We start from the raw sequence: 13,061 nt of genomic DNA on the forward strand, positions 1-13,061 counted from the left end.
GACACATAGCATATGCTGTATGTAATTTCATAGAAAGAAGGTTCCTCAAATGAGTGTGGAGACACTGCATGCTGTGTCCCCGCTGTTGTCATTCTAGGTGTCCTGCCGTAAAAAAGACACCTTTAAGTTTGTTTAACTCAATAGTCCCTGAATTTGGTTATAAACCACTTTTTCTCACAGTTGCCCTCATTAATAATATATGAAACTAATCATCTTTTTTGGTAGAACACACTTTTTAGGAAAGAAAGGCTGTTCTAAATGTTTATCAGAAGTACACTCTTTCAACGTGTACATTTTAATGAGATTAGACACTAAAAATAGCATAAAATTTGCTAACAACAAAGAAAACATCCAAGATACGGCTTGTGAAAGTAAAAATTTTTATTCTGATTGAGTTCTCAATGTATAGTTCAATATAATGCCAGTTTTTAATGGCAGAGATTTGGTTCCACTGAAACTCCATGATGCTACAGAGAGCTACTACTTTTTCCAGGAAGTAGGTAAACAGCTGGAAACAGAAAGTATGACTTTCTAGCAGCATGGCAACTGATTAAACTGCAGACCTATCAGGTCTGCAACTTTTATACTAAAAATGGCGCAAACATTAGCTGGTGACAAAAGTGAGAAGTGGGGAGCGAAATGTGAACATTGCAAGGAGTGATATATGCCCTGTAAAGATGACAAAAACCCAAATAGAGCTATAAAGATTTTAAAGGATAATTATAGAAAAGGGAACCAAATATTTTACTCAAATGTTTTTTAGAGCCTTTCTATAGAGATACAAATATATATATATATATTTATCCAAAAATATGTTTTATACAGATAAATGTTTCTCAGATAAGGATGGGACCAAAGCTACAATTATAACATAAAGCATTGTCTTTTGTAAGACTATTTATCCACCTGAATTTTCAATTTGAGGCTAGTGCATTAAATGTTTTCCAAATATTGACATCTTTTTATATATATAAATCAAGTAGGCATGATTTTTTAAAAGAGTTTTCAGGTTAAACAGTATTTTTCTAAGCTGCTGTGCGTATCAAACTTATGACAAGCCCCATTAAGAATTATTATTAATAAACATATCAAAAAGGGCTATGTTAAAATTTTCTTTATAGTAAATATTTAATTTTCTGATTTCCAGTTTACAAGTGTTGAAAATGCACAAGAAAGATTTTACTTCACAAGTACTTTTATGTTAATATATTTTGATTCAATATATATGGCAATAAATCTTCATACGCCATAACCAAAAGTATGTTTTTTTCTCCCTTAAAAAAATGGGGATGTAAATAACATTAACAACCACTAAAAAATAAAGCACACAAGTATTTTGGTGAATTTACAAATCTTTTTTCCCAAGTGTAAAGGCTACAAAAATTCCTAAAAATTAGAGAACACTGAAAGCATATTAAAGTTTGACATCCAACTTTATATTATTTCCATTTTGCCCTGAAAGATAACTTAAAAAATATGGCCTTGCTGGAACAGGCCATCTTGCTAATATAAAAAACTGGTGAGAGCAAGAAATTGTATCACTGATATGTAGAACTTTTGTAAATAGTTCTCTCTTCAAATCATTAGAAAAATGCTGAAAGATAAAAAACAAAATAAAATAAAATATGGTGGTGGTCCCTAAACTATTTTGAAGGCAAGTAGCTTAGTCTAAGCTGAAGTATTTTTTTCACTCATAGTAATCATCCTCCCCTCAAATGCCCTTTAAAAAATGCATGAAACAATAGTAGCAAGAATCAAAGAGCACAAACTGTATTTTCAAGAACAGAAAAAAATCTCTAGTGCTGAAAGATATAGTAAAAAGCAGATTTCTTTGGGGACATTAATCAATTAGATTATAATTCATTATGAAGATTTCTCTTTTCTATTACGGGGAGAGTCTGCTCCATTTGAAGTTACTGTTCCATTTACACCATTTTCTGAAAAGAGAAAAAAAATCAGGATTACTTTCTAAGTAAGTGCAAATAATATTATCTTTTACACATAAAGGTACCCTCAGAAAAGAAAATTTAAAACCTAATATATACTCTTATGCCCTTAGGTGAAACTCACTTACTAGTGCTTAATCTTTACTAGTATTTAACCAACCATAAAACCTGATAACATGTTAAACACAATGAACTGAAAGCAGCAAATTAAAAGTAATTACATATGTCAACGACATCTCAATTAAAAAAATAGTTAAAAAAGGAAAGTAACTACTATTGAAGGCAGGAAAAAAAGAGAAGACAGAAACTCTAAAAACAATTAGAAGAACTATAAAATAGGCTGCAGAACAATACTTTTGGTAGAAAAAAAGGAACATTTTCACACTGGACAGCAGACAAGGGAAGTTCTTGGGGATATGTTTCTTTCCAACATATTAAAAAATTGGTGTTTTGGATGATAACTCTTATGTTTTAAGAGTGTTATAATCGCCTTCTTCAAGCCATGATGGAATAACTGATGCCAGACCAACCCTCCCTCCAAAAATATCCACAAAAGGCGAACACGAAAATGGCTATTTGAAGGCACTGGGAAAAAACCAAGTCAGCTAAGTGTATTTCTCCCCCAAGGTATTTGCCAACTACTAAACGTGCACGCACCAAGCAAGACTCAGAAAAATCCAGCAGAAAGTAACTCCTAACAAAGAATAAAGCTACAGAGAGAATTGGGAAGTCTCACAATGACAGGGAGACGAAAATATGAATTTGGGGCCCACCAGAGAAGAAAGCCCTTAGAAATAGTTGATGTCCTAGGAATGAGGACAAACTGGAAATAGATCAGCTTCAGTGACACAGAATGATCCAGAGCTTCTACTAATTCATCCAGAGCCTCTGCATGCTTTTACACAAAACATTCAGTGTTCAACCTGACCTTAGGGGCACTGGCTTCTGCCTGGCTTTGCTGGAGCCCAGTCGGCCTCCCTGTGGCCTCAGTAACCGCCTTACGTGCCAACAACACAGGCTTACATCGTGTGAAAGCCCCAAGTGGCCTTCTATATTGTTAGCACAGTATTTAGTGTATAAAGGCAGAATTCTTACAATAATTTTTTTTTTAAGTATGAGGATACATGCAGTGCTGGCTTTTTAAATTTTAAAAAATTGGTATAATGTTGCTTATTTAAAAATAATGTTTGGATGCACTGGCAAATTATTTTTGTTTGCAGAGTGTTTTGTTTACAAATTGTCAGTCTTGTTTGTTTTACTTTTAGTGTGATACTTTTAGTGTGACTTTTTAAATGTCTCGGAAATTAAAGTTTTACAAAAAGTGATTTCATAAAAAAAAAAAATATCAGGTGTACCAGAAAACAAGACAAAATGACTGAAAACTAAGAGGAAAAAAAATATCAGAAATAGATCCTCAGGTGATCCAGATCTGGAGTTGTCACACAGGGATATTAAAAGAACAATGATTAATAAAAATAAATGAAAAGATAGATAATTTCATCCAAGGACTCAAAAATCTTTAATCCCAGGACAGGATAATACAGTAACTAAAAATATAAATTTAATAAAAGTTTAATAGCAGATTAGGCCCAACAGAAGAGATGAGTGAACTAGAAAAAAATGCTCAGATTGAAACTCAGAAAAAAAAGGATGGAAAATGCAGAAAGCACGAAAAGATATAAAAGGACAGGGTAAAAGGGTTTAACACGTGTACTGGAATCCCCGAAGGACAGAAGTAAGAGAAAGGGGCAGAAGCAATATCTGAAGAAATAATGGTGAAGAATTTTCCAAAAATGGCAAAAGAAACCAAGCCGAGATTCAGGAAGCTCTACACAACACCGAGCAGGATAAATGCAAAGAAAACCAAACCCAGGCACATCACAGTATAACTGTCAAAAAAACAAAGATAATTTTGTCAGACTGCATGAGAAAATTAAAATCCAATTACATGCTGCTTACAAGAGACACAACTTATATTTAAGGACAAAGAAAGGTTTAAAGTAGAAAAACACAGGAAAAGATAGAGCATGCTAACACTTTACCACAAGATAGACGGTGAACTGGAGTAAATTCAGACAAGCTAGAGATGAAGATGGACATGTGACAATAAAAAAGGACAAATCCCACAGGGATTTATATAACAACCCTGAATTTTGATATACCTATAACATATCTTCACAATATTTAAAGCAAAAACTTACAAGCTACAAGAAGAAATGGGTCAATACCTTTTGCAGTAACTGACTGAACAAGCAGAACTCCTTCCACCAAGTCAGTAAAGATACAAACCTGGACATCACAAATGGACCTGACACCTAACTACGGAACAGAATACCCAACAAACACACAATACACATCCTTCTGAAGTCCAGATGGAACATTCATCAATATTGAACACAGGATGAGACATAATGAAAGTATCAACAAATTTCAAAGAATTGAAATCATTCGGAGTATGTTCTTTAACCACAGTGGAATTAAGCTAGAAATCAGTAGGAAAAAACCCCCCAAAACCTAGAAAATGCCCAAATACAGTATTTGTAAACTACACAATTTACTTATAAATAATCCATGGGTCAAAGAAGAAACCACAACTGGAATTATAAAATATTTGAAAGTGAATGATAATGAAAGAGATATATCAAAACCTGTGAAATAAGGGTAAAGCATTGCTGAAAGGGAAGTTTGACCTTAACTGCAAGTAATTCATGAGAAGGGATGAAAAATCAATGATTTATTTCCACAAGGTAAACCACAAATAACAAAACAGCAAATTAAACCCAAAGAAAGGGAAATAAGAACAGAAATCAATGACACATCTGAGACAATCAGCAAAAGAAGACAAATGTTGGTTCTTGGCTGATGGAAGAAGAAAAGAGAAAGGCATAAACTACTTACACAGGAAATGAAAGATGGGAATCACTGCTGTTCTACAGGCATTAATAAGTGGATATTATGAATAATGTTACATCAATACATTTTGCAAATTTAAATGAAATGGATAAATCCTTGAAAAACACAATTTACCAAAAGAGAAACAATAAGAAATAGAAAATCTGAATAATCCTATTATCTATTAAAGAATGTGAACATGTAGTTAAAAAGAAGAATCTTCCCATAAAGAAGAGTCTAGGTTGGACAGCTTCAGTGGTGAATCCTTCCAAACATTTAAATATTACAAGAAGGACAAAACTGCCCAATACTTTTTATAAAGCCAGCATAACTCGTATCAAAACCTGACAAGGATATTACCCCAGAAAAGGGCTAACTATAGCCCAATCTTTTACATAAACACAGATGCAAAAAATCCTATTTTTACAACATATTGAAAAAACCCATCCAGCAAAAGTGATATATTGTCATCATCAACTTGGGTTTATGCCAGGAATGCAAGACTGGATTTACATTTGAAAATCAATACATTACCAAAAAATACGTATCAATATTCTTTATGAATACAGGTGTAAAGATCCTCAACCAAATACTAGCAAGCCAAACCAAGCAGCATCTAAAGAGGATTATATACGTGACCAAGTGAGATTTATCCCAGGACTGCACTGTGGGCTTAACATTAAAAAATCAATTAATGTAATCCATCATATCCACAGAGTAAAGGACACAAATCATTTGATGATCTCAATCGTTGCACAAAAAGCACGTGACAAAATCTAACATCCTTTCATGATAAAAATTACAAACAAAGTAGGAATAGAAGGAAACTTTCTCAACCTGAAACAGTCCATTTAGGAAAAACTCACAGGTAACATCGTACTTAATGGTGAAAGGCTAGATGTTTTCCTGCTAAGATCAGGAATAATATGAGGATATCCGTTCTAATTCTATTCAAAATTGTTCTGGAGGTTCTCGCCAGGATAATTTGGCAAGAAAATGAAACAAAAGGCATCCAGACTGGAGAGGAAAAAGTAAAACTATCTCTAGTTGTAAATGACATGATCCTGTATACTGAAAATGAAAGGAATCCACAAAAGTGCTAGAATTAAATAGTAAAGTAAAATTTAAAAACCCTAATAAGCACAACAATGTTGTGGGATACAAGATCATTATGCAAAAATCAACTGTGTTTCTATACACTGGCAATGAACAATCCAGAAATGAAATTAAGAAGACAATTCTATTTACAACAGCATTGAAAGGAATAAAATATTTAAGAATAAATTTAATGAAGAAGTGCAAGAATTATACACTGATAACTGTAAAATTTAATTGAAAGAAATTAAAGAAGACCCTAAAAGATGGAAGGACGTCTATGTTCATACTCCCCAAAGCAATCTACAGATTCAAGATAATCCATATCAAAGGCCAGCTGGCTTTTCTGCAGGAATTGACAAGCTGATCCTAAAATTCGTATGGAAATGCAAGGCACCCAGAATAACCAAAACATGAAAAAAATAAAAATGGTAGACTCACATTTCTTGATTTCAAAACTTACTACAAAGCTATAGTAATCAAGACAAGGGCGTAAGAATAGACATAGAGATGAAGAGACTAGAATAGAGAGTCCAGAAATATTAAATTCTTACTTTTATGATCAACTGATTTTCAACAAGAGTATCAAGACAATTCAATAAAGATTAGTCTTTCCAACAAATGGTGCAGGGACAACTGGATATCAACACGCAAAACAATGAGTGTACAATGGTGCACTTTGGAAAACAGTTTAGCAGTTCCCACCAGCTGTTAAATATACAGCTATCATATGACCCAGCAATTCCACTTCTAGTTATATATCCCAAACAGCAAAAAACAGGCGTGCAAACAAAAACTTGCACGTGAATGTTAACAGCATCATTCACGGTAGCCAAAAAAGCGGAAACAACCCAACTGTCAGTCAACTTACGGATAAACAAAACATAGTATATACATACGCTAGTATATTATTTGGCCATAAAGAGGAATGAAGTATCGGTACATGCTACGACATGTATGAATCTTAAAAATATGCTATGTGAAAGAAACAGCTGCAAAAGATCACATACTGTGTGACTCCACTGATAGGAAATATCCAGAAAAGGCTAATCTACAGAGACAGAAAACAGGTAAGAGGCTGGCAGGGGAACGGAGGGAATGGAAAATGACTGCTAATGGTGAATATACTTAAGAACCACTGAAACGTGCACTTTAAAGGGTGAACTTATGGTGTGTGAATTATATTCCAATAAAGCAGTTATTAAAAAATATTACTGAGAGAAATTAAAGATAATCTAGACAAGTGGGAGGTATATATCATGTTCATGGGTTGATATACTCAATTCTCCCTCAGCTGATCTACAGATTCAGTGTAATATCAATCTAATACCCCAGTGAAGCTATTTGTGTATGTGAAAACTGACCAAGATGCAGTAAAATTTATATGACATGCAAAGGGTCAAGAGTTGCTGATACAAGCCTGAATAAGGATAGGACTGGAGGACATAAACTACCAGCTATAAAGACTTATAAGGAGCAAACCACAGTTGATATATATTTTAAAATGGAACTCCTTGTGTTACAGTTCCAACTATGAACACTCGAAGTTGAAAAAAAATTACTCCACTGTCAATGCATTTTCAATCAAAAGCCAGAAGGAGAAAAGAGGTGAGATGCAGACTCAAAGATGAAGGATCAAACAATCAGAAGTTATTAAAAAAAAAGGTGTTCCACTTGGGACTAAAGGGCAGATGGGAAGGGGCTGAAAAAAGGTTTTGTTTTTAAAATATGAGTAAGATGCTTGAAAGTACAATCACTCTCGAGGTTAGTTATTCACTAAAACTGCCCATGTCCACGTTTGTCTATAGTGGCTCAAAGTCATCAAGTCTGGAAAACTTGTCAGAGAGAACTCAGCGGACAGCTTTTGAGGAGAATAACTGACCAACAAACTGTAGGATGGGGGAAAATGATTTTGTTTCTAATTTTGCTAATAAGTAGAATAAACTTTCCTTTATAAGATTTTAAGTCTTAACAAGATTATAAATAAAACCCCAAAACATTAAAAAAAAAAAAGTTTCCTACTTAAAGGTTTTCATTGCTTACTGAATACAAACCTGTTCCTTTTCTAGAAGACCTGCCTTTAGTCACTGTTGGTTTCTTCTTCACGGTTGGTGCCTGAAAAGTAGAATGTTCTCTCCACCTCCGAAGCTGAAAATTAATGAACTTCCACATCATGAATGCTTGGGTAATGCAAATAGATGCCAGAACAGCAATTCTGAGAATATGAAGGAATAAACAGAGAATCAGCGCACCCCAACAATGCCATTGAATAAAGTAGTCCATCCTGCTTTGACAGGATTAACTTAGTGCTAAATTCCCACTAAGTTGACAAGGTTATGTTAATAAATAATTATCCTGCTAATGATTAATCCCAGAAGTTAAATAAATGCTTTAGTACTTCAGTTTGGACATGAAATCGTTAACAGGTATGAAATCAAATCGAATGAATATTTACCCTAACCCCTGTATTTATCCCTTTATTTTTAGATGATTCATGTTGTAAACTGATAACACATACTATATAGTAGTGCAAAGTGAGAAAAATGTTAAATCAACTCTACCTAACAGCCAACACGTTGAAGTTTCCAGTACTGAAATCCAGCTTCTGATTCTCTGCTCTTGCAAGGCCAAAGCCAACAGTGAGTACCGAAAGAATTAAAGTCAGAAGTCTTCCCAACACAAACAGAACTGCCCACAGAGAAAATCTGAGAAAAATGTCACAAGTCAGATTCGCAGAATTGCAAAGATAAGAAAAGATCCTAGTAGAAATCAGATTCCTGTTAAGTAAATGCATATTAAAACAACATTTCTTATTGTTCTACAAAAAGGATTCTGAAATAGAATGTTAGGGAAATGCTTCATATTATATCACATTCTTGAAGATATATAACATATCAGCATTATTTCAGGTTCTAGAAGTCCAGTAAAGAAATGTTTGATATTTTTTGTTTAGCTGATCTTTTTTTGTGTGTGTGTAACAACTATTAATGATTCTCGGAACTACTGGTATATAGAACAATTTTGGAAAATGCTGGATAAAACAAAAGCCGTGTACGCAATTCTCATGAGAGTCCCAGTTTTACTTTTTTTTTTTTTTTGTTAAAGGCCTCACACTCTTTACAAGTCATATCACTTCAACTCTGTTCCAGTTCAATTTTCCCATCAAAGTATTTTAATATCTTTAAGGCTCTATAATCTATTATTTCAATTTCTTCTGAAAGTTCATTCTTCCTCATTCTTCCTTCTCCAAAAGAAAAACGTGCACTTAAACAAGATAGGAGAAGTTATATCAGAAAAGTAAACCCTCAACCCTCAAAATTACAAGTTCCAATACAGTATCTCTCTAGCTAAGAATGATTCTATTTTAGAGAACAAAATACCAACATCAACAGCTAAACAGGGTCATTTTATTTAAAGCTGCTACTAACAGGTTATAAAAAACAATATAATCGCCAATAGCATGGTCCTTGGCAACATAGGCACTGACTTTAATTACACAAGAAATAGAACGGCTCAACAACTTACCCTTTCTGATACTTTTCATCACTAAAATAAAACAGGCGGGAAATGTGGAAAAGAAACTCCACAAAATAGTGCAGCACCAAAAGAACAAGTCCTAGATGATTCAAGCTGTTAAAAAAACACATTTAAAATGAAAAGATTAATTATGAATTAAGACAGATTAGCATACGATCTGCCCAGTCCATATACACACTCAAGAAAAATCCCAACTCACTTCAAAAGATAAGCTCCAGCAATGTGAAAGAGGTAAAGACCAATGTAGACGAGCTGACGAGGAATATCTTCCTGTAAACAGAAAATTGCACAGTAGATTAAAACATGGGGAAGCAGTTCTGTTCTTCGGAGCAGTGTGGCAGAGTGAAAATGCACTGTCACAGAGGAAGACTTGAAGGCCACTCTGCCCCGCACCCTTCCTGAATGCTCACCCCAATCAGCCGCAGTTCTTTAACCTCTCCTGGCTTCAGCTACTCATCTAAATGTGAGTAACAGCTGGGTTTGCCTGAATCAGATGAACTCCAAATCCCTTTCAGTACTGAGTGGTTCTTTTCATAATAAACATTTATTAAATGACACAATATTAATAACCATAATGTCCTTGTACTATTAAAATTGCTATGTTTATACCAGCAGAGGTGCTTTCGTTTACCTAAGTAGTATTCACATTTTTTAGCTCATGCTTTTAGTCCCTTTCATTTCATTGTCAGTCAAGTCATTAAAATCGAAGGTTAAAATTTATCTTCTCACTTAGGATACCATCTATTTGTATATTCTTTCTCCTCTTAATAACCTGTAAGCCAGGTATCCAGATTTTACTTTTGCTTCTCTTTTTTTCTTCCATAGTCCCTAGTGACCTGGTTATCTTAGAAACAGTGGTTTTCAAAGACATAAGTCAAGTGAATCATGAAATCGATGTAGGGGGTCACCCTAACATGTTCTGAAATGTGAAATAGAATAAAAAATGCTAGAGTGTATAGCTCATTGCATTGTTTCATGAAAATTTTAATCCAGATTTTACACACACACACACACACACACACACACACACACACAGAATTATGATATAAACTCTAGTTTTTCATCTTGGGTTGCAGTAAAAAATGTTTGCAAAATATGAACAGTGATAGGCCCAATAAACACTTGTTAATTTATGAAACGCCTCTACCTCTCATTTCTGCTCTCTTTTTTTGGCAGTTTACCACATATATTGATATATATATGTCTCTATTAGCCTGTCAAATATATATTACAAGGCTCTATTAGCCTGGTTAGTACTATTCATGTACTGCAGCTCTAATTAAAATGACTAAAATGGTGGTTGATGTTGGCAGACTGAGCTGCATTCATCTGAAACCTCACTAGACTCATCTCTGGCATATAATAGAGTTGAGCACAGGTCTCTGTTGGTCTTCTCTTTGCCACCTACATTTCAAGTAGGGAGTTACTTGACCAAATCTTCTGAGAAAGAGTAGAGTTTACAAGTATAGTTTTGAAATTAAAAACTCTTTTCTAGTAAGAATGCTACAAAGATCAAGTGTTAGAAAGGTAGAACATACAACAGTTGACTAGAACTATACAGAGTCCTACACTTTGGGTCTCTCAGGGAAAACTCCCAAGACATAATACCAAGTTTACAGTGGAGTTTCCAACTGGAGAGAGAAGTATCTCTGAAAGTAGGCTGTCTGAAGATTCTCTCCACATAATTTTCAAACTTCCAATGAACTAATTCTCCTTACCAAAGGAGAGGGGGAGAAAGGTGTGGAGACAACATGGTGAAGTTCAACCACAAGAAAGCCTCTTCGTTCTCTTATAGTCATTTCAGACCAGCTCAGCTGTAGAGTTATAACTGCAATTTGATATGCTATGTGGTGTGTATATCACTGGCACTGCACAAAATGATTTTAGATAGTATACAAGAAAACAAACTTTCATTATAATTTTAAATAAAACATTGTAAGTTGCAGCAAGGTGGCATATAAGTGACTACGTATGGGAAATACCGCCATATTCCTTCCTTCAGATGTGTTAAACAATGCTCCAAATTTCTGAGGGGAAAACAACACTAGGGGGACCCCCAATACTTACAATAAAAGCTTTTTTGTTTTTTAATTGCTGATTGAACACGGAACTCATTTTACTACATAACAGCTTGTGTAAATCGATGTAAAAAACTAATTTGCTGGAATAACTGCTGGAAAAACCAGAGCAGTGTAACTGCTTGGGAGGATTAAAAAAAAAATTTTTTTAAAGAAGAAACACAAATAAGTTTTAAAAATACGCCATTTAGCAGAGAACATAAGATGCCTATCTTTTCTCCTCTCTGACAAAAAACACTATTATGAATTACAAACACACTACATTTCAAAAAGCCATTCCATTTCTTTTATATTTCTTGTCCTTAAATCTCAACCTAATTGAGGCAAGGTTGTGCTTGCCATTAGGTAAAGAAAAATCCAGAGCTTCTTCCCTAAATTCAGGTTCAACTTTGCATTTCAGCCCTGCCTTTCTGATAGCAGACTAGATGAGTCAATAATGGAAAGTAAACTACCATCACAGCTTCCATCTTCACAACCATCAAACGCCTAGCAAGGGCTTTTACAATAGTCTCTTCAACTTTCAAAAGGACGGAGTATTAAGAATCCTTTTTCTAAGTAACAGCAACGTCCGCCTTATACAAACTGACCAGTGTCTCTACAGCAATGTTTGCATACTCAAAGCCTAACCAGAGACAGCGTGTCAAAATAAACGAGTGACAGGGAAGAGCCCACAAGAAGTGGTGGACAACGTGAGCTAAAGGCATTCCCACAGTAACAATACAAAGGTAATGTGCATGATGTAGCGTGACTTTTAAAATGACAAATTTCATCTAGATTTCACTTAGAAAATGGCTGCTTTCAGCAGTCCTGTTCTAGGCCAGACTCCTCTGACGTTCTTCAATCCTCATGGGGTTACAGCCCCTCTGGGGCTTACATGTCTATGGCCAACAAAAAAGACCTTGCCCAGCAGCAGGGTCTCTGGGGCCTACACGTTTCCCTGGGGCTCAGGGAGAACAGAGAAGGCTGGGTGAAATGTTGGCACGTATCAGTTCACTGGCCACGTTACATTTCAATTAGGGGGTCAGTAAGTCATCCACGGGCAGTTCATCACTGTTCTAGAATCTAGAGTCTAGATGAATATAAACATGGCTGAGAAAAGGCGATTTTGGTTTTTCAAGACATTTTCACACATCATCCTATGATTTTGTTACCAGGAGCCAGAAATGAGGTTTTGTGTATTTGTTTGTTTAAAGATTAGCAAACTTTTTTTATACTTGAATGAAAAAGATATATAATGAAACTGAATTATTAGAAAAGCATTGCCAAGTTCGTATCTATCTTTAATGCTAACATTCAAGTAGTTTATATAAGGATGATGTCATAGAGTGATGACTTAAAATTCTGATAGCTTCATTTTTCATGGAAAATCTAATAAACATAGTACACTTAAATCAAAACAAATTCTAAAATTATAAATAACTTCAGGTGACATTTTCAGCTGTTATTCCAACATGTTTTTATTAAAAAGGTCAGCCATATACTTTAGTAAACTTCTGTTTTTTAAAGAAAATGC

The 13,061-nt window shown here is 34.6% G+C and overlaps 1 protein-coding gene across 1 annotated transcript in view; it reads right to left on the minus strand.

Moving 5' to 3' along the window:
* Nucleotides 1-363: 363 nt before the first annotated feature.
* Nucleotides 364-13,061, minus strand: part of TRAM1 (translocation associated membrane protein 1) — a 29,081-nt gene continuing 16,383 nt past the window's right edge. Inside the window, exons 7-11 of the mRNA XM_019925194.3 lie at nt 9,670-9,740; nt 9,459-9,563; nt 8,495-8,638; nt 7,988-8,148; nt 364-1,937 (exon numbers count right to left, since the gene is read on the minus strand). Coding sequence (XP_019780753.2) covers nt 1,864-1,937; nt 7,988-8,148; nt 8,495-8,638; nt 9,459-9,563; nt 9,670-9,740 — 555 coding nt within the window. The 3' untranslated portion in view covers nt 364-1,863. The remainder of the gene's footprint in view (nt 1,938-7,987; nt 8,149-8,494; nt 8,639-9,458; nt 9,564-9,669; nt 9,741-13,061) is intronic.

The sequence above is a fragment of the Tursiops truncatus genome, chromosome 17, assembly GCF_011762595.2.
Source record: "Tursiops truncatus isolate mTurTru1 chromosome 17, mTurTru1.mat.Y, whole genome shotgun sequence".
Classification (NCBI taxonomy): Eukaryota; Metazoa; Chordata; class Mammalia; order Artiodactyla; family Delphinidae; genus Tursiops; species Tursiops truncatus.